The following is a 23120-nucleotide window of genomic DNA, read 5'->3' as shown; positions in this document are numbered from 1 at the left end:
TCATGCTCCAAGAAAGTAACTGTCAGTAATTTGGAAGAGACATTAGAATGAGGAGAGAAAAGGGTTAGGAAGTTCTTGCAATATTTCAGGCAAGAGACAATGGAAGGCTGGAGGGTGCCAATAACAACAGAAAAGGGTATACACAGAGATATCCCGGAGGACAATTGGCTGGGCCTGACTACTGATATGGATGCCTGGAAAGACACTGACATTTCTGGCCAATAAAGGAGAAGGTAGAAATGGAAAAGGGAGAAGGCAGTCAGCAGTCCATTGAAAAATAATATGGTTTTTTTGAAAAAGCAATATAATTGTTAGAGATGCTTTGGGCTACAGAGGGTAGACAATAAAGACATTTCATTATCTCACAGAAGAAGTCAAAGTAGTAGGCAGGTGCAGGAACAGTTAACTATTCGATGATGTCATTCATGTATGTATTCAATGATGTTCAAAGAGGGACAAGGTTGGTGCCTCTGAAGTCCTCTTAATTTTTTCCTGAAAGTCTCAAATTGTGGCAACAGCAGCAGCAACTCCACTCCTTACATGAAAGCATCCAAAAAAGGACTTTTCTTCCTGCATCTGTATTTATTTATTAGGGAAAGATTATTTCCCAGAAGCCTCTGAGCTAACTTTCTGCCTGCTGGCTATACTTAGCTACCAGGAAGCTGGAAAAATAATTATCCAGCAAACCAGATTATGATTACCACAAGTGGCTGACACTATGATGTATCTATAAGCCAAATCTATTACAGGCTATCGAATTCAGAAAGTGTTAATAAGAAAGAAGGAGATATCGCTATTGAGTGGGTAACTAACAGTGTCTGCCATGAACATTTTGAACAAAGCAATCTGCCTTCCAGAAAATGGGAATTTGCAAGATGACAATATGATACTTGGGCATGAAGACAAGTTTCTGATGAAAATGAATCTCTGATTTGTTAGCCTAAGAAGGGATAGCTTAGCTCAAATTTCCTCTTCAAAATCATAGGATATTCTTGGGAGTTCCCATCATGGCTCAGTGGTAATGAACCGGACTAGCATCGATGAGGATGTGGGTTTGATCCCTGGCCTTACTCAGTGAGTTATCCAGCGTTATCATGAGCTGTGGTTACAGGCTTGGCTTAGATCTGGCGTTGCTGTGGCTATGGGGTAGGCTGGCAGCTGCAGCTCTGATTCAACTTCCATGTGCCGTGGGTGTGGCACTAAAAAAAAAAAGACAAAATAAAAGATCATACGATATTCTGAGATTCTGAGCTTATAGGAATATGGGTGTTCATATGCTGAAGTAGAAGGAAAATATGATACAGAACCACTAAGATTTGTGAAAGAACTCCTGGCAAAGCAAGATGATGATGCAGCCTTAGGTAAACTATAACTCCTGCCCCTCCTAGCAGTTTTGGAAATTAAAGAACATTGATTGATTTCCTTTACCAGGGATATTTAACTCTTTCCTGCATGTTCGAGTCCTATGTGTTTTTTAATGTCCAATTCAATTTCAGCTTCCCTCATCAAGTTTTTCCTATCACCTACCTATTTGTATCCCACCATAGTCTCTAATACATTCACAAACACCTTTCTAATCCTATCATCAAATCCAACTGATGTCACATAGTTACCAATTATGACCACCTTTTTCCAGTTCCACTGCTGATAATAACTGCTGGTGTTTACTGGGTATGTGCTACATGCAAGGTCTTATTCTATACACTTTACATTTAGTAATTCATTTAATCTTTTCAACAAACCTATGAGATAGATCATAGTAATCATTTTATACATGAGGACACTTGGATATAAAGTGTTAACTTGTTTAGATTCGCATAGGTACTAAGTGATAGAGGTAGTCTTAAGAGTTCATTTCTTAATGATACATGACACTGCCTCTTTCTTCTAAACCATATCCCATTTTACCTCATCTATTGCAAAAAGGATCCTATCTGATATCCTTGCCTGTACTCAACTCCTCTCCAATGCATTCATTCTCCTTTTTTTTTTTTTTTTTTTTTTTTTTTTTTGTCTTTTTGCTATTTCCTTGGGCCGCTCCCGCGGCATATGGAGGTTCCCAGGCTAGGGGTATAATCGGAGCTGTAGCCACTGGCCTATGCCAGAGCCACAGCAACATGGGATCTGAGCCGTGTCTGCAACCTATGCCACAGCTCAGGGCAACGCCAGATCGTTAACCCACTGAGCAAGGGCAGCGACCGAACCCGCAACCTCATGGTTCCTAGTCGGATTCATTAACCACTGCGCCACGACGGGAACTCCTCCAATGCATTCTTTATCCTGAAGCTAGAATGAAAAATGAAAAATTTGGTCATGGCACAATCCCTCCCCCAATTCCCTATGCACTCCAAGATCTTGCCTTACCCACCTCTCCAGCCTTACCTTGTGTTATCCTTCTCTTAGAACTTTAGATTCTAACCTCCTTGATGCTTTTTATTTCTTCCTACCCCAGAACCTTTGCATAGGCTGTTCCCTCTACCTAGAAGGCACTTTCCTATCTACAGTCCTGCCTGCATCCTGCCTTACCTATTCAACTCTACTTATCCTTCAGATCACAATTCAAATATCATTTCACATTCAGGAAAGCCTTCTCTCTACCCCCAGATTAGTTCAAGTTCTGACAAGTTATAGCAGATTCTGTTAATCACTAGTGATTAGCCTCACAAGGGCAGGGCAGAGTTTGCACATTTCATTTGTTCAGTGTCTCTCCAGCAATGAGCTCAATCTTTGGCTCAGAAATCAGTCCACTTTTATTATAGTATAAGTCTAAGATCCCTTGCTAAAAGTGTAAGTCCACTGAGGCAGGATCTGTGCTTCAGGGAGATGGGCTGCTCTTGTAAAAACAATACGGACTTTTGACATGTTAATATAAAATCCACCTCTGGATGCATAATTTCTCAAGTCTCAACTTTCCCAACCTGAAGAGGAAATAATCCCACTGAAGACCAAAATAGATATTGAAAATAATGTGGCAGCAAATGCTCTTAAGATATTTCTTCCCAGATGCATCTTTGTATCCCAGTGGGTCAATGGTATGAGAAGTGAGGCTGCACACCAGAGGTCCAGTCACATTCCCCCACCTCCCACATAATACATCCCAGGGCATGGCTTCCCTCTCACCTATTGGCCTGTATGAGTGCCAGCCATAAGAAATATGCAAACATGCTACAATGAGCAAGATGTCAAGGATTTGCTGGGCACAGAGGGAAGAAAGAGGACAAAATGAGCATGGCATATGCAAAGTATCCACTAAGCAACAAGTATGTTCATACATTATCTCATTTAATACTTAGCAAAAAAAATCAAGCCTCAGTAATTTTAATAAAATTGAAATTATATCTAACATCATTTCCAACCATAATGCTATGATACTAGAAATCAACTAAATGAAAAACAAAAAACACAAACACCTGGAAGCTAAACAATATGGTGCTAAACAACCAATTGATCACTGAAGAAAGTAAAGAGGAAATCAAAAAATAACTAGAGACAAATGACAATGAAAATGTGGCAATCCAATACCAAACCTATAGGATGCAGAAAAAAGCAGTCCTAAGAGCCAAGTTTATAGCAATACAATCTCATCTCAGGAAACAAGAAAAATCTCAAATAAACAACCTAACCTTACAACTAAAACAACTAGAAAAAGAAGAACAAACAAAACCCAAAGTTAGTAGAAGGAAAGAAATCATAAAGATCAGAGCAGAAATAAATGAGATAGAGACAAAGAAAACAAAAGAGAAGATCAATGAAACTAAAATCTTTAGCCAGACTCATCAAGGGGAAAAAAAGGGGAGAAGGTCAAGTCAATAAAATTAGAAATGAAAAAGGAAAAGTTACAACTGACACCACAGAAAAACAAAGGATCATTAAACTACTATAAGAAACTATATGCCAATAAAATGGACAATCTAGAAGAAATGGATAAATTCTTAAAAAAGTACAACCTTCCAAGACTGAACCAGGAAGAAACAGAAACTATGAAAAGACCAATCACAAGTACAGAAATTGAAACTGATTTTAAAACTTCCAACAGGGGATGGAACTAGAGACTCTCATACTGACTTAAGTAAGTCAGAAAGAGAAAGACAAATACCATATGATATCACTTATACGTGGAATCTAATATAAGGCGCAAATGAATCTTTCCACAGAAAAGAAAATCATGGACTTGGAGAATAGACTTGTGGTTGCCAAGGGGGAGGGAGAGGGAGTGGGATGGATGGGGAGCTTGGGGTTAATAGATACAAACTATTGCCTTTGGAATGGAATAGCAATGAGATCCTGCTGTGTAGTGCTGGGAACTATGTTTAGTCACTTATGAAGGAGCATGATAATATGAGAAAATAGAATGTGTACATGTATGTGTAACTGGGTCACCATGCTGTACAGTAGGAAAAAAAAACTGTATTGGGGAAATAACAAATAAATTAATTTAAAAAAACTTCCAACAGGATCTCCCATTGTGGCACAGTGGAAACAAATCCAACTAGGAACCATGAGGTTGCAGGTTTGATCCCTGACCTCACTTAGTGGTTTAAGAATCTGGCATTTCCGTGAGCTATGGTGTAGGTCACAGACGTGGCTCAGATCTGGCATTGCTGTGACTATGGCACAGGCCGGCGGCTATAGCTCTGATTAGACCCATAGCCTGGGAACCTCCATATGATGCTGCTGCAGCCCTAAAAAAACAAAAAAAAATTAAAAAAATTAAAAAATAAAACCTTCCAACAAACGAAAGTCCAGTTCCAGACTGCTTCAGAGGTGAATTCTAAAAATCATTTAGAAAAGAGTTAACATCTATTCTACTGAAACTCTTCCAAAAAATTGCAGAGGAAGGAAAACTCCCAAGATCATCTGCAAGACCACCATCACTAGACAAAGATACCATAAAAAAACACAATTACTGGTCAATATCACTGATGAATATAGATGTAAATATCCTCAACAAAATATTAGCAAATTGAATCCAACAATATATTAAAAAGATCATACACCATGATCAAGTGGGATTTATCCCAGGAATGCAAGGATTCTTCAATATTTTAAAGCAGTCAGTGTGATACATAACATTTACGACTTGAAGAATGAAAACCATACAATCATCTCGGTAGATGCAGAAAAAGCCTTTGACAAAATCCAACACCCATTTCTGGTAAAACCCTCCAGAAAGTGGGCATAGAGGGGACCTACCCCAACATAATAAAGGTTATGTATGACAAACCCATAGCCAACATAATTCTCAATGGTGAAAAGCTGAAAGTATACACACTAAGATTGGGAAGAAGACAAGGATGTCCACTCTTGCCACTTTTATTCAAAATAGTTTTGGAAGTGCTAGCCACAGCTATCAGAGAGGAAAAAGAAATGGAATCCAAATATGAAAAGAAGTAAGACTCTTACTTTGCAGATGCCATGATACTATACATAGAAAATCTGAAAGATGCTACCAAAAAACTGTTAGAACTCACCAGTGAATTTGGTAAAGTTGCAGGATACAAAATTAATACACAGAAATCTCTTGATTCCTCTACATTAGCAATGAAAGATAAGAGAGAAAAATTAAGGAAACAATCCCATTTACTATAACACCAAAACCAATAAAACGCCTAGGGATAAACCTACCTAAAAAGACAAAACACACATACTTTGAAGACTATAAGATGCTGATGAAAGAAATCAAAGATGACACAAACAGATGGAAAGATATACCATACTCTTGGATTGGAAGAATCAATATTGTCAAAGTGACTATACTACCCAAGGCAATCTAGAGATTCAATGCAATCCCTATCAAACTGCAAATGTCATTTTTCACAGAACCAGAACAAAATATTTTAAAATTTGTATGGAAACATGAAAGCCCTCATATAGCCAAAGCAATCTTGAAAAAGAAAAATGGAATTGGGAAGTTTCTGTCGTGGCACAGTGGTTAATGAATCTGACTAGGAACCATGAGGTTGCGGGTTCGGTCCCTGCCCTTGCTCAGTGGGTTAACGATCCAGCGTTGCCGTGAGTTGTGGTGTAGACTGCAGACACGGCTCAGATGGATCCCACGTTGCTGTGGCTCTGGCATAGGCCGGCAGCTACAGCTCCGATTATACCCCTAGCCTGGGAACCTCCATATGCCACGGGAGCAGCCAAAGAAATAGGAAAAAAAGAAAAGAAAGAAAGAAAGAAAAATGGAATTGGAGGAATCAGGCTTTCAGATTTTGGGCTATACTACAAAGCTGCAGTCATCAAAACAGTATGATACTGGCACAAACACAGAAATATATATCAGTGGAACAAGATAGAAAGCCCAGAGATAAACCTATGCATCTATGGTCAACTAATCTATGATAAAGGAGGCAAGAATATACAATGGGAAAAAGACAGTCTCTTCAATAAGTGGTGCTAGGTAAACTGGACAGTTCATGAATAAGGATGATATTAGAAAATTCTCTAATACCATACACAAAAATAAACTCAAAATGGATTAAAGATCTAAATATAAGATGAGATACTATAAAACTTTTAGAGGAAAACATAGGCAGAACACTCTCTAACATAAATAGCAGCAATATAATTGTGATCTACCTCCTAGAGTCATGAAAGTAAAAACAAACAAATGGGACCTAATTAAACCTAAAATCTTCTGCACAGCAAAGGAAACCACAAAAAAGTAAAAGACAACCTTCAGAATGGGAGAAAAATCTTTGCAAACAAAGCAACCAACAAGGAATTAATCTCCAAAATATACAAACATTTCACACAGCTTTATATAAAAAAAAATGGTCAAAAGATCTAAATAGACATTTCTCCAAAGCAGACAGATGGAAAAAAGCACATGAAAAGATGCTCAACATCACTAATTATTAGAGAAATGCAAATCAAAACTACAATGAGGTATCACCTCACACCAGTCAGAATGGCCATCATCAAAAAGTCTACAAACATGGAGTTCCCGTCATGGTGCAGCGGAAACAAATCTGACTAGGAACCATGAAGTTGCAGGTTCCATTCCTGGCCTTGCTCAGTGGGGTAAGGATCTGGCATTGCTGTGGCTGTGGTGAAGGCCAGCAGCTGTAGCTCTGATTTGACCCCTAGCCTGGAAACCTCCATATGCCACAGGTGCGGCCCTAAAGAGCAAAAAAAAAAAAAAAAAAAAAAAAAAGTCTACAAACAGTAAGTTCTGGAGAGGATGAGAAAAAGGAACCCTGTCACACTGTTGGTGGAATGTAAATTGGTATACCACTATGGAGAATGGTAGGGAGGGCCTTAAAAAACTAAATATAGAACTACCATATGACCTAGCAATCTCACTCCTGGGCATCTATCCAGAGAAAACCATAATTTGAAAAGATGCATGCACCCCAATATTCACTGCAACACTACTTAACAGTAGCTGAGACATGGAAGCAATTTAAATGTTCATCGATAGAGGAATGAATAAAAACATGTAGTACATATACATAATGGAACATTACTCAGCCACCAAAAAGAACAAAATAATGCCATTTGAAGCAATATATGGACTGAGAGATTATCATACCAAGTAAAGTAAATGAGACAGAAAGATAAATATCATGATATCACTTATATATGAAATCTAATAAAAATGATACAAAAGAACCCAATTATAAAACAGAAACAAAATCATAGATTTTCGAAATCAAAATTACCAAAGGAGAAACCATGGGGGGGAGGGATAAATTAGGAGGATGGGATTAACACATACATACTACTGTATATAAAACAGATAACTGGGATTCCCTTGTGGCATAGCAGGTTAAGGATCTAGCATTGTCACTGCTGTCTCTCTGGTCACTGCTGTGGCGTGGGATTGATCTCTGGCCCAGGAACTTCTGCATGCCATGAGCATGGCCAAAAAAAATTAAAATAAAAGAGAATAGATAACTAACAAGGACCTACTGCCTAGCACAGGGAAGTCTACTCAATGTTCTCTAATAACCTATATGAGAAAAAAGGAATGGTTTTATATATATATATATATATATATATATATATATATATATAATTGGTTCACTTTACTGTAAACCTGAAGCTAATACAACATTGTAAATCAGCTATAATTCAATACAATTTTTTTCAGTCTTTTTGTCCCTTTTAGGGCCACACCCTCAGCATATGGAGGTTCCCAGGCTAGGGCTCTAATTGGAGCTGCAGCTGCCGACCCAAGCCAGAGCCACAGCAATGCCAGAACTGAGCCACATCTGCAACCTTCACTAGAGCTCACGGCAACACCAGATCCTTTACCCACTGAGCAAGGCCAGGGATCAAACCCACAACCTCATGGTTTCTAGTCGGATTAGTTTCCACTGCGCCACGACGGGAATTCCAATCTAATATAATTTTTAAAAATACTTAGCAAAAGTAAATCTGATTCTAAAAATGAGGAAATTGAGGCTCAGAGAAGTTAAGATTTTCACCGTGGACTTTGAGTAGGTAGGTGGTAGAGAACCAACTTGAACTCAGCTCTCCATAGAACTTGCTCTTGCTACCACATGGCACTACTTCCAAAATGATTTTCTTCCTCACTCTTGCTTTCAGCTAAGAGTACTTTTTTGGTTTGTTTTTGTTTTTGTTTTTTGTCTTTTTAGGGCCACACCAGCAGCATACGGAGGTTCCCAGGCTAGGGGTTGAATTAGAGCTGTAGCTGCCAGCCTACGCTACAGCCACAGCAATGCAGGATCAGAGCCGCATCTATGACTTACACTACAGCTCACAGCAACACCAGATCCTTAACCCACAGAGCAAGGCCAGAGATAGAACCTGCAACTTCATGGATCCTAGTCGGGTTTGTTAACCACTGAGACACAATGGGAACTCTGTCAGCTAAGACTACTTAAAAGAACCAAGACATCTTGACCTATCTTTAAAGTCAACCTGACCCTGTGGGAAGAATCAGGCAATTTAGTAAATCTGAGCACACAGTGTCTTAAGATTAATTACTTATCTGCAAATGAATTAATTACACACACTGCAGTTTTTCTTTTAAATAGCGACATGCCACTTAAGTTGAAAAACTAACTCTGAATTCAATGCCCAATACTAACATGTTGACTAGAGAATTTTTTTTAAATTAACCTAATTTTGAACGAGCTTTAGTTAATGAATTAGAAGTCGTTAGTCATTACCATTCTCTGGGCCTAAATGAAGTTATGTGAAATGAAAGATTGAGTCTAGGAGGAGAGGGATGGCAGAGAAAGTCATGTTCTCTCTCTCTGATGCTACCCCAGCCCAGGGCTTGAAATGGAGAACTGAGCACTCAAGACCCTACACAACTCCATCACACAACTTATATACTGAGGCTCCCCAAATGTAACCCACCTACTACCTGTGTCTGAATCTTCTCAGACTTTTGTTGGAATGCCACTCCAGGCCTACAGATTCAGATTCTCTCAATATGATGTCCAGGAACTGGTATTTTAACAACCATCCCAGAAGTTTCTGATTCGTCCCAAGGTTTGAGAATAGCTTTGGGAGCTCTATAGCTGCCGACCTAAGCCAGAGCCACACCAAAGCCAGATCTGAGCCGTGTCTGCGACCTACACTAGAGCTCACAGCAACGCCAGATCCTTAACCCACTGATCAAGATGATTCTGCATATTTATTTACTTCACAGGAATATAATTTTCTGTAAGAATACTGAAATTTTAAAATAATATATTTATCCCAGCAACTCTAAAAAAGAGGTATTCCCACTTCCAAAATGAAGAAAATCAAGTCCATCCTTTATACACAGTCAGTAATCAACTGCCTTGCCCACAGGAAGGGAACAATAAACAGTTACCCATTCACTGATTAGGGTGTTTTATATTGTAAACTGATTAACTTACCTTTGTATGCAACTCTAGTTAATTCTATCTTGGGGAGGAATGGCATTTTTCTACATTTAGTATTCGGTATGCTCCTTAGCTAGGAATAGACTCCCTGACTCAACTACTGATTGCATGTTCAGGACACTCTTTTATTGTTCTTCTATACAACCCCCAGAAAGGTAAATTTTTAGATGAGTTGCTTCTTTTCCTTCCTCTTCTCCAATGGTTAAAGCCTGTCCCCTAGCCAACTCTCCCCCTGCTATCCTATCAATTCAAATACTGGATACGGAAATTTAAATTTTAAAAAGAAATAGGAGTTGAACAGCTTCTTGTTTGCAAATACCACCAATCTTTCCCCAGTCCAGCACGCTGTTCCTCTGCTTCTTGGGACTCACCCTGAGACTAAGGGCTCTCTAAAACTTGAAGGTCAAGTACCCAACCAACAATTCATTAGTCTCAGGATTTATGGGAATCTCCTCATTTGGGGGAGCTCTCAGAGTTTCATCACCTTAGAAACAACAGCAGGCTCCCTGAACATGCACAGAGAATATAGATTTTTTAAGCACCATAAGAAAACAGGGTTTAGTTATACCCAAGTGTAAGAGTCACAATTCAAAACTGTCACTGACTCGGAAGCATCCTTAGTCAGGAATAGTACCTTCAAGCTGACAAGTCACACATATATGTACTTTTGCTAACAAAATCAGTAGTTGGGGAAAAGCTCAAAATATCCTATCTCTATTTTTTTCTCTTAAAAATGGAACGGCTTTCACTTAGACTAGGTAGGCCACTGCCAATACAGTTACCACTGTAGTGTATGAAACTGTAAAGTTACATATGATGTTTGTAGAAATCCTGATTTTAGAAACAGAAGTGTGGAAGATACACTCATAGAAGACATTTTGAACCTTAAAATGGAGCTGCTTGCTTTGATGCAAACGGCTATGGCTGTGGGGTGGGGGGTGGTAATTTCCCTCTGACTATCCTCTCTAGTAATACAAATTATCTAGTCTTAATCATTAGTATATTGCCGGCTGAATGATCAGGTGAATGAAATCAATTCTAATACAATGAAAGGCCTAAACATCACTGATGAAATGACTCTTCTTTCATAATAAATTCAGTCAAATTTCCCGAGCGCCTAGGCTGTGCCAGGCACTGTGCCAGGCACATGCGATATGAAAATGAATGAAGCGAGGGGCTGGTATTAATGATTTCTTAAGATTTGCGAGGGCATAGCCTCGCTCCCCCTTCCATACAGCCTGGACGGCTTATTGCAACAAACGTGGGTTGGAGTACTCCAAGGCTCCCAGCAACTGGGAACACTTTACTCCCAGTCCAGCCCACGAACGCGGCTCCAGGGCTCTCCTGGCGTTCCCCAAAAAGCCAAACACTCAAGTTCAACTCCGGAGCTGCGGCGCCCGCTCGGGAAGGAGCGAACTCGGTGCTCCGCGCGGCGCACGTGGGGAGGGTACTTCCACCTGTCCACCCGCCCGTCGGGGTGCGCCAGACCCCGCGCCCGCTTACTTTGCCGCTGTCGCTCACACCAAGGAGGTGATCCCGCAGCACTTCCATGGGGCAGGTCCAGGTGGAGTGGACGAACGTCCCTCGGAAGATGTGCACCAAGGGAGGCATCCGGGTGGCACACATGTCAGCGACGAAGTGTAGCGCGCAGTCCGCGCGGGCCGAGGAAGGATCTCCGCGCGGGCCGAGGAAGGATCACCCCGCAGAGGCGCGGCAAGGACACCCTGCGGCTGTAGACAGCTGCAGAGCCGGCACCGCTCCGGCCTCGTCCTGCCCCCGCTTCCCCGCGCGATCGCCTGCCCCCTGCAGGCCGCGCCCAGGGGCTGGCTCCCTGCCTCGTCGATGCCAATAGGATTTTTCTCCAGTGAGTTGTCTCGGTCTTTCTCTCCTCCCCTGCTTTAGTTTTTGATGTTAACTCTTTGAGTTTCCAAAATCACCGCTCACGTTGTGGTTCTTTTAACCCATCGTGGCTATCACCCACTCAGCGGGAGGAAGATGAGGAAAAGAGCTGGAAGATTCAGGATTCCAGCCCTGTACTTTTAACTGGTCACTAAATTTGCTTTTACCCCTGGTCCCCAACTTCCTCCACCTTTCTTTAGTTGGCATCCTCCGAGTTGCATCTTCCTACTTTCTCTGCCCTTTAAACTCTTTGGGCTATTTGTGGCCAAACTCTGCAACTTTTGAACTTGTGGTACCCATAAGTTCTGAACTGACACAAGTTCAGTGCCAGGGTGACAGGCCTGTTAGGGCTCCCTACCTTATCAACCAGTTTCATTTTCAAATCCATGGGTTGCAGAATTTGTCCTAATCTGATGTTCAGGAAGCATTTCTTACAGAATGACAGGAGCCCACTGGAGGTTAATCTGGACCCCAAAGTTCCTCTCTTCACCTTGGAGGCCAATGTTTTTGGCCCTTGTGTCCATCCACAAACAACTCCAATTCCAATCTTTCTCATACCTCAAAATCTCTTTGATTTACTTCGATTTGTACAGGGGGAGAAAATTAAGTACTCAAGCTAAGTAGCTAGAAATGGCAGTGTGGCATGGCTTGGTGGAAAGAGTGCTGGGTTAGGAATCAAGAGACTATGGTCAATGCAGGGGGGGGGGGCCTCAGGATCCTTATCATAACTGAAAATGGAACTTGGACTGGGTGGTTGCTAAGACTGATTCAAAGTCAGCATTCATTCCCTACAGTATGTGCACAAAGTCCTTTACTAAGTTCCTCCAGGAAGAAAAATTGATTTCTGCTCAGGGCCTTTGCACATGCTGCTCCTTCTGCCCCTGATGCCTCCTTGGATACTCACATGACTGGCTCTTCTCATCAGTGGTTTGCCTCACATGTCAGCTCTTTGAAGTAACTTCTCTCCAGCACTAAGCTAATAGCACATTCCATCCCTCACAGTTCCTGGTGCACTAAATCTACCTTATTTCTGCCATTGCATTTATCACATCCATCCCCATTCATTTTATGCTTTTTCATTTACTTCTGCTTCCCTTACCCAACACACACAGAGTAACCGAAGTACCACAAGAACAGGAATCTTATGCCTAGAATAGTGCTTGGTGTTTCATACAGATTTACAGAATGAATGAATGAATTTTTTTCTGGAAGCAGAGTAATAACCTGAGATAAATACCTATTTTGACTCCTATATAAAGGATAAGGGTTTCACATGGCCATGCACGAGCAGACTTTCTATGAGTTGCTGCTTTTCTGACACAGGAGTAGCCCGTATAAATGATTCATCCCTTCTTAGTCCCTTCACCTCCCCAATACCAAGGTGTAGGGTGACCAATTCATCCCAGTTTTGGGGGGACTTTCCTTGCTTTAGCACTGAAAATGCCATAATTCAGGAAATTCCTCAGTCCCAGGCATACCAAGCTGGTTAATCACCCTCCCAAGGACTCAGATTGGGAAACTCTGAAGCTGAGGGCATCGCACTTGCCTCTGGGAGACATCAGCCCTTTCTCACTGGTGCTTTCTCCTCATTCTGCAGACCACATTCCCTCCTTGCTGTCTCAACAGCCACAACTCTGAAAACATCTTCTTGATCTAGGCTTGTACACACACAAACTTCAGAAAGAAAATTAAAGAAAATGTCTGACTATTATTGTAAAAGAGGAGTCAATTAAATGTTTCTAAAAGATGCCTTGGTTTCCTAAAATAAATACAGCTAATATATTTTTCATGAAAGCCACCTAAATATCCAACAATTGAGTGTAGTTTAGTGACTTAGAATCTATTTACTTAGAATATTATTAAGTTATAAAAAACAATAGGGGATATATATAACCATGTGGGGATTACATACAATAGAATGTTAAGGTTTTTTCATGGCATTTATGCTATGGTTAAAATCAGGAAAAACCTAGGGCGTAATGGCTAGAATTAAAAAGGTATACCAAACAATGGCAGTCATTCTGTTAAGGTCACGGAATTGCTGGGGAATTGTGTTTTAATGTTTACTGACATTGTTACATGTGGCTTATGGAATGACTGATATTGTGTACCTCTGAGTAAAGTTAATCTTCTTAAATAGAAGATATGACCATGGGCCTCCAGGTGACATGGCATCAGTGCTTCTCAGGTAAAAGTTGGCTCTGCCAAGCAGGACACAGTTCCACTTCCATTCCCAGGCAAGATGTAGGCACCTCGCTTGGGATTCAGAACCTAAGCTCCGCCACATGTCAGGAAATCTTAGCTTCCCAACCATTCTCACCTGTTCTCCACCCTCAGATGTGGAGACTCTTTTAAATTGCTGGTCCTCCTGCAATTTTAACTCCTGACCTGGTATCTCTATGTTCCTAACGCTACTCAGGTTCAGAGGAAGAAAGCAGTACAGAGCTTTTATATTCACCTTTGAAACACAGCCCAAACAAATGAACCTTTCCACAGAAAAGAAAATCATGGACTTGGAGAATAGACTTGTGGTTGCCAAAGGGGAGGGAGAGGGAGTGGGGCGGATCGAGAGCTTGGGGTTAATAGATGCAAACTATTGCCTTTGGAATGGGTTAGCAATGAGATCCTGCTGTGTAGCATTGGGAACTACGTCTAGTCACTTATGAAGGAGCATGATAATGTGAGAAAAAATAATGAATAGGAGTTCCCATCATGGCTCAGTGGTTAACGAATCCAACTAGGAACCATGAGGTTTCAGGTTCGATCCCTGGCCTTGCTCAGTGGGTTAAGGATCTGGCATTGCCCTGAGCTGTGGTGTAGGTCACAGATGTGGGTCGGATCTCATGTTGCTGTGGCTCTGGCATGGGCTGGCAGCTGTAGCTCTGATTAGACCCCTAGCCTGGGAACCTCCATATGCTGCGGGTATGGCCCTAGAAAAAGGCAAAAAGACAAAAAAAAAAAAAGAATGTATACACGTATGTGTAAATGGGTCACCATGCTGTACAGTAGAAAAAAAAAACAATGTATTGGGAAATAAAAAAAATTTAAAAATTAAATTAAAAAAAGAAAGAAACACAGCCCAAGAATACTACAAGCCAGCTCTGGTTTAATACAATTATTCTGACCAGGGCAAAGTATGAGACAAGTGGTGCTCATTGTGCCTTCAAAGTCTTAAGGAAATAGCAAATCCTATTCTTCAGCTCTTTTTGTAGCCTGTGTTTAAATTCATGCAATATTAGAGCTGAAAGTGCCTCGGAGATCATCATTCAATGTGCATTTCACTGCTTTCTGTAGCATCACTATTCCCCACAAGTGATGGCTCCTTCAAACCCTCACTACCTCAATTTCTTAGAAGGAAATCCAACAGTAGTATGCACTTTCAGTGCCCTACCCCCACATATCACTTCCTACCAAAGAAAAGAGACTCTTCTTGGCAGGGATGCTTCCTGAAGCCCTGGCTGCTTCTTCAGGCACTTCTTCTGGTATCCCACATACTGTACATCTGCTTTGCTCATGATCCCTCTGCCTTTTGCACCCTTATAACACTTTACACTGTATCTGTCTTATTTTACTGCCCACTCTTCCCTGGCTAAACCCCTCAGCTTAATTGCCCACTCCCACTGCTTTCCCCTGCCCCAAGAAATCTTTATACATCCTCTCTCTCTTTCATACATGTTGTGCTCCTCTGAGTTTGTGGTGGTGCTATAAGTATTCCTTTATCAGTCTTTTTCTCCCAGAAGACTGCTGATTCCTTAAGGACCATGTCTTCTTCCTTCCCTTCTTTCTCCATATCCCCTCAACACACTGACCAATAGGAGCTGTTCAATGGATATATAACTGCTGGATTTTAAGAGGTGGCCCTATCATCTATATCTAGTGATAAAAAATTAAGAGGCTATAGTGGATATGTGCTAGTGGTAGGCAATTCATTGGAATTGGAACTAAAAAAAGCTTTATTTCTTTTACTTAGCTTTCTAATATCATGAAAATTTTCAAACATACAGAAAAGTTGAAAAGCTTCATTTCTTAAGATCACATTTCTCCCTACTTCAGATGGAGCCAAGTGGTCTCAGAATTCACCATCCGGGTGGGACCAGTACAAACTGAAGCTCTAATTGCCTGAAGTAAAGCACAGGACCATAGCATAGCATGACCAGTTTTGACATTTTGATCACCTTAACATTGTATGTCAACCTGCAGCTAGTCAGTCTCTTCTGCTAGATAGAACCTCACCCAACTGTTTAAAAAAAGCTTTCTCTTTTACTATCTCATTTTGAATCTCACAACAACCCTATAAAGTAGGAAGAGGATTTACTTTAACCATTTCAGAGACGGGGAAACCGAGGTTCATGGGGATTGGTCTGCCCATCTAGTTAGTTTAGGATAGACCTGAGTTTTGACTCATTATTCTCACTCATTGTGTCATCATAGTAGACTACAAAGAATTTTCCATTCAATTTTGCCATGACTCACTCGGTCACTTCATTGTGGGTTGTCATCACAATGTACATGTTTTTCAACAGTTGCCAGTGACATACAGATCTACCCTGAAGAAAAAACAAAGTAAGAATAATGGCCCTTGAGGAGAACAACCCAGTCAGCATAAGTCAGTAAAATGACCCAGTGAGAATAACTCACATTTTCAAGAGGCACAGAGAGTGAGGGCAGGTGGGTTAAATCAGAAGTCACTTTCCTCTCCTACCCAGGAGAGAAGTTGTCATTGCACAATGAAATAAATGCCTGCCTATTTTATTTATTCTTTTCCTGTAGCTAAATCTATCAGTTTCCATGGTTCCCCATGTTCACCATGGAAACTCTGACAAGCTCGTTATGCTTTAGGGGAAAAAAAAAAAACACATACACCAAAAATCTGAGATGGGATAAATGCATTCCTTTTAAAACTGTGTTCCTCTGAATCGGAAGCCTTGATGGATAGCAAATCATACGATCTTGATTTCCCACTTCTTAAGTGGAAACAGGTTTGCACAACCAACAAAAGGACACACTTGCTCCCTCCCCCACCCCATTACTTTATCTGTGCAGCAGTAGTTATGTCTGTGAATATCTCACTCCTGCATTTACTGGCAACAGAGAGATGGCTCAATCTCCACTTTGCAGATTTTTATGAGAATACAGCACTAATTCCTATACATTTTACATATTTATTGGAAATCTGCATTAAGACAGGTACCCTGCTAGGATTTGAGGTTGTGACAATATGTTAATAGATATTATCTTGTCCATATGCAACTTATACTAATCTCTCCATCACCTCCAGCAGTAGAAATTAGTAGTTTTCAGAGTGTTATAATTACATTTCCCTAGCATGATTGGCTTATAACATATTATCATATATACTTCATATCAAATTGTACATGATATGAATATAATAAAATGTACTTAAGACTAAAGCTGAAGTGACACATATTGATAACAATGCAGAGGTATGTGATTCTTTTAACATTGTTTGAAAAAGTCTATATTTTAAGTAGCTTCTTTACTACTTTTGTGAAATTAATATATGTTCATTTTTCAAGATTTGGACTTTTTTTTAAAAATACTCATAATTCACTACCCAGATATATCATAATTAGCACCCTTGAGGTTTTCTTAGAAAAGTTCAAGTATAGAAAAAAACAAAAGGCAATAGCCTAAAAGTTTGTAGAAGGGAAAACTAAGCTAGAGAAAAGCTACCTCTGCTTTGTAGAAGAGCAAATAAATTTGGAGACATTTATATATAGGCATATATTTTGTCTGAATTTTAATGAAGAAAGGAAAATTTCAAAATAGGAGGATTATGTTTCTACTTGAATTATATGCACAGGAAGATATTTTTTCTGGCTGGAATGTTTTCAGTGCCAGGTAAGTAGCTATCTCTATCACCTGTTCATACTGCTGATCCTTAGAATCACATAGCACCTTAGCAGAAATTAGCTTATGCCAGTTTCCCACCATGGCAGCCAGCTCAAAGCAAATACTATTAACCTGGTGTTACTTTGTCTTCATTTCTGCCCTAACATAGGTTATATTATCCTATGTTTAATATCAAAGGATAAGCACTAGATAGAACCTGTATCTATAGGCTCCTCTTCCAGCTCATCCACTAGCCAGTGATGCCCTGAGAAAGTCATTCCACCTCTTTGGCCTCAGTTTCTTCATCTGTAGGATGGGAGGTCACATACTATAAATGGCTTCATAGTTCTTTACTCTCAAGAACTCATTTTCTTATTTCTCCTGCTAAGATCTTAGGTTTTAGAACATTTTATCCATCAAGAATACAAGACAGATGTTTTATATAAATTTTTGTTGAATAAATTATTCCCCTATTTTTCATTAAAAAACAAATTAACTACCAATTGAAGCTTCTGATCAACATGAACTGTCTAGTATTAGCATGTTGTGTTAACATAATTCAAAACAAAAGAAGATCTAAGATTTCATTTAGCCCATGCATCTATCTCAAGTTGGACAACTATGTTAGGCTTTGTGAAATGTTGAAATACCTTAAGGAACATGCATTTGAATTTGTTGAATAATCCTCCTTAGTGTCCTGGGACTCCAGGCTGATAAAAAAAAACAACGAAAGTAGGGTGGGGAATCATTGACATGATTGCACACATTTTGGGGACTCAGTTGTTAATGTTTCTGCCTTGAATTAAAAGAATCTATATCCATCATGCACATCAATGACTGAGACCTTGAGGATTAAGTGAAGGCTATTTAGATGTTAATTTTTTTAATTTTTTAAATTAATTATTATTTTTTAATAGTTATTTCCCCAATACAATATTTTCTACCATACAGATGGTGACTCAGTTACACATACACGTACACATTCTATTTTCTCATATTATCACGCTCCATCATAAGTGACTAGACATAGCTCCCAGGGCTACACAGCAGGATCTCATTGCTAATCCATTCCAAAGGCAATAGTTTGTATCTATTAGCCACAAGCTCCCCAACTACCCTGCTCCCTCCCCCTCCCCCTTGGCAACCACAAGTCCATTCTCCAAGTCCATGATTTTCTTTTCTGTGGAAAGGTTCATTTGTGCCTTATATTAGATTCCAGTATAAGTGATATCATATGGTATTTGTCTTTCTCTTTCTGACTTACTTCACTTAGTATGAGAGTCTCTAGTTCCATCCATGTTGCTGCAAACGGCATTATTTCGTTCTTTATTATGGCTGCGTAGTATTCCATTGTGTATATATACCACTTCTTCCGAATCCAATCATCTGTTGATGGACGTTTAGGTTGTTTCCATGTCTTGGCTTGTGTGAATAGTGCTGCAATGAACATGAGGGTGCATGTGTCTTTTTTAAGGAAAGTTTTGTCCGGATATATGCCCAAGAGCAGGATTGCTGGGTCATATAGTAGTTCTATGTATAGATTTCTAAGATACCTCCATACTGATCTCCATAGTGGCTGTACCAGCTTATATTCCCACCAACAGTGCAGGGGGGTTCCCTTTTCTCCACAGCCCCTCCAGCACTTGTTATTTGTGGATTTATTAATGATGGCCATTCTGACTGGTGTTAGGTGGTATCTCGCGGTAGTTTTGATTTGCATTTCTCTAATAATCAGTGATGTTGAGCATTTTTTCATGAGCTTGTTGGCCATCTGTACATTTTCCTTGGAAAAATGTCTATTCAGGTCCTTTGCCCATTTTTCCATTGGGTTGAAGGCTTTTTTGCTGTTGAGTTGTAGAAGTTGCTTGTATATTCTAGAGATTAGGCCCTTGTCAGTTGCATCATTTAAAACTATCTTCTCCTGAAAAGGGAACCCTCCTGCACTGTTGGTGGGAATGTAAACTGGTACAGCCACTATGGAGAACAGTTTGGAGATACCTTAGAAATCTATACATAGAACTTCCACATGACCCCACAATCTCACTCTTGGGCATCTATCCAGACAAAACTCTACTTAAAAGAGACACGTGCACCCGCATGTTCATTGCAGCACTATTCACAATAGCCAGGACATGGAAACAACCCAAATGTCCATCCACAGAGGATTGGATTCGGAAGATGTGCTATATATACACAATGGAATACTACTCAGCCATAAAAAAAGAATGACATAATGCCATTTGCAGCAACATGGATGGAACTAGAGAATCTCATCCTGAGTGAAATGAGTCAGAAAGACAAAGACAAATACCATATAATATCACTTATAACTGGAATCTAATATCCAGCACAAATGAACATCTCCTCAGAAAAGAAAATCATGGACTTGGAAAAGAGACTTGTGGCTGCCTGATGGGAGGGGGAGGGAGTGGGAGGGATCGGGAGCTTGGGCTTATCAGACACAACTTAGAATAGATTTACAAGGAGATCCTGCTGAATAGCATTGAGAACTTTGTCTAGATACTCATGTTGCAACAGAAGAAAGGGTGGGAGAAAAAATGTAATTGTAATGTATACATGTAAGGATAACCTGACCCCCTTGCTGTACAGTGGGAAAATAAAAAAAATTACAAAAACTATCTTCTCCTATTCTGTAAATTGTCTTTTTGTTTTCTTTTTGGCTTCCTTTGCTGTGCAAAAGTTTTTCATTTTATTATGTCCAATTGGTTTATTTTTTCTCTTATTTCTGTTGCTTTGGGAGACTGACCTGAGAAAACATTTGTAAGGCTGATGTCAGAGAATGCTTTGCCTATGTTCTCTTCCAGGAATTTGATGGTGTCTTGTCTTGTATTTAAGTCTTTCAGCCATTTTTAGTTTATTTTCATGCATGGTGTGAGGGAGTGTTCTGTTTCATTGACTTATATGCAGCTTGCTGAAAAGACTGTCTTTTTCCCATTTTATGTTCTTGCCTCCTTTGTCGAAGATTAATTGACCATATGTGTCTGGGTTTATTTCTGGGTTCTCTATTCTGTTCCATTGGTCTGTCTGTCTGTTTTGGTACCATGTTGCAAGACATGTTTCTACAATCTTTTCTTACCCTCTTTGCTTCTATTTTCTATGCTGAAAACTCCATCTTGTCCTGCTTTACTTGACCCCACCTTCCTGAAAAACAGTCACAGTGCTGGTAAATGACTTAAGCTTAAGAACAAAGACCTAAAAGCATAAGTTATTCATAGGGTCAGCTGAATGAAGAGGTAATGTGTTGGTCTAGGCACTCTGGACCTGTGTAGATAGGCACACCGTTTGCACAGCATGATATATCCTCTAAAGAATAAGAGGAAGATGACCGTCATGGCCAGAAGGGGTTTATGAGGGGTTGTTAGCAAGATATGCATTACCAAGGAGAACCAAGGTGCAAACCTAGGCACGCTGTCTGCAGAAGCACAATGGTGATTCTCTAGAATGCCATGCATAGATAGCTGACACCAAGTTTCCTCATAACTAACAACTGTTAAATGCCTAAAGATCATAATAAAAGCTTAGTCAGCAACTGGCTATGTGACTTTTAAAATAATTTTAAAACAACCTATATCCTGCACCTACAACCGCCTCCTCACTTGACACAATTCTTAAGAGCACAATAAAAGCAATATGGTTTCCTGAGGCCATGCTCTTGGTCCCTGAGACCTTGAGTGCCCTGGTTCCCACCTTTACTTAAGATAAATGTCTCTGTCTTGTTTTATGTTAACTTGCTCCCTTAAATTTCACAGCACCCGTTCTTCAGACCCAACCTGCTGAGCTGGTCTCAGCAGTACCAGTACCACACTGTTGTGATGACTGTGGCTTTGTAATATTGCCTGAAGTCTGGGAGAGTTATGCCTCCTGCTTGGGTTTTGTTCCTCAGAATTGCTTTCGCAATTCTGGGTCCTTTGTGGTTCCATATAAATTTTCGGATTGTTTTAGTTCTGTGAAAAATGTCCTGGGTAATTTGATAGGGATTGCACTGAATCTGTAGATTGCTTTGGGTTCTATGGCCATTTTTACAATATTAATTTTTCCAACCCAGGAGCATGGAATATCTTTCCATTTCTTTGAGTCCTCTTTAATTTCCTTGATTAATGTTTGTTTACTTCCTTGGCCAGGTGTATGTTCAGGTATTTGATTTTTTGGGGTACAATTTTAAAAGGTATTGTATTTTTGTATTCCTTTTTTAATATTTCATTGTTAGAATACATAAATGTGACTGATTTCTGAATGTTAATCTTATATCCTGCTACTATGCTGAATTTGTTGATCAGTTCAGTTAGTTTTTGGATTGAGTCCTTAAGGTTTTCTATATATAGTATCATGTCATCTGCATACAGTGACAATTTTACCTCTTCTCTTCCTTTTTGGATGCCTTTTATTTCTTTGGTTTGTCTGATTGCTGTGGCTAGGACTTCCAATACTATGTTGAATAACAGTGGTGACAGTGGGCATCCTTGTCTTGTTCCAGGTTTTAGTGGGAAGCTTTCAGCTTTTCTCCATTGAGTATTATATTGGCTGTGGGTTTGTCATAAATGGCTTTGATTATGTTCAGGTATGTTCCCTCTATACCCACTTTGGTAAGAGTCTTGATCATGAATGGATGTTGGACTTTGTCAAATGCTTTCTCAGCATCTATTGAGATGATCATGTGGTTTTTGACTTTTCTTTTGTGAATGTGGTGTATGATGTTGATTGATTTGCATATGTTGAACCATCCTTGTGCACCTGGGATGAATCCCAACTGGTCATGGTGTATGATCTTATTTATTTGTTGTTGAATTTGGTTGGCTAAAATTTTGTTGAGAATTTTTGCATCTATATTCTAGATGTTAATTTTTGAGACCAAACAGACAGGTTGGTTTTCCTCAAGGATATCAGTGCAAGCTCAAGGAACTTGAGTAGTCATGGCTCCAAAGTTGGGAAAATACGGGCCCCAGCAAATAACATGAATGTGGATATACTGTAACAGCTGTTGCATGCCTACAGGGTTCATGCTTCTAGAAACCATGTCAAATTTGGACTCCACCCTAACAGAAAGCCAAATATTACCATCCTTACAGAAGCTACACAATTAGAGCCCCTTTGGATATGGAAATTAAAGACTAACTTAAATTCAAATGATAAAATGATGATGTTTTTAAAGAAAAAAAATCTGAGGAATTCTTATAGTATTATTTGAATGCATAAAATTAAAATTATTTGGGAAACTATAAATGTCAAAAAATTCCTCTCTGCATCTTTCTAAAGGAATTATTTTTAATATTACATATAAATAAATGAACTTACCACTTATGGAAGACTCTTACATATGAAATGCAAAGGCCACTAATTATATTTGTAACAAAAATCTAGTCCTAATAGGAGAAAAAAAATCTAAGACAAAATTTTTCTAATTGCTTTTATAAGTTTGGTTTGTGTTCTTGGAATTCTTTGTGCAACAGAACATAATAAGGACTCAGGAAATATAAGATGAATTTATATTATATTATATAC

General features: G+C 39.6%; 1 protein-coding gene across 1 annotated transcript in view; it reads right to left on the bottom strand.

Annotated features, from left to right (window-relative positions):
- Positions 1–11631, bottom strand: part of GDA (guanine deaminase) — a 172528-nt gene extending 160897 nt beyond the window's left edge. Inside the window, exon 1 of the mRNA XM_021064839.2 lies at positions 11352–11631. Coding sequence (XP_020920498.1) covers positions 11352–11474 — 123 coding nt within the window. The 5' untranslated portion in view covers positions 11475–11631. The remainder of the gene's footprint in view (positions 1–11351) is intronic.
- Between the last annotated feature and the right edge of the window lie 11489 nt (positions 11632–23120).

The sequence above is a fragment of the Sus scrofa genome, chromosome 1, assembly GCF_054392235.1.
Source record: "Sus scrofa isolate SSC_HxYL_T2T_F1_AM1 chromosome 1, Sscrofa_HxYL_maternal_Yorkshire_Landrace_v2.0, whole genome shotgun sequence".
NCBI classification, from domain to species: domain Eukaryota; kingdom Metazoa; phylum Chordata; class Mammalia; order Artiodactyla; family Suidae; genus Sus; species Sus scrofa.
The sequence above is the reverse complement of the archived record's forward strand: the minus strand, read 5'-3'. Positions and strand labels throughout refer to the sequence as shown.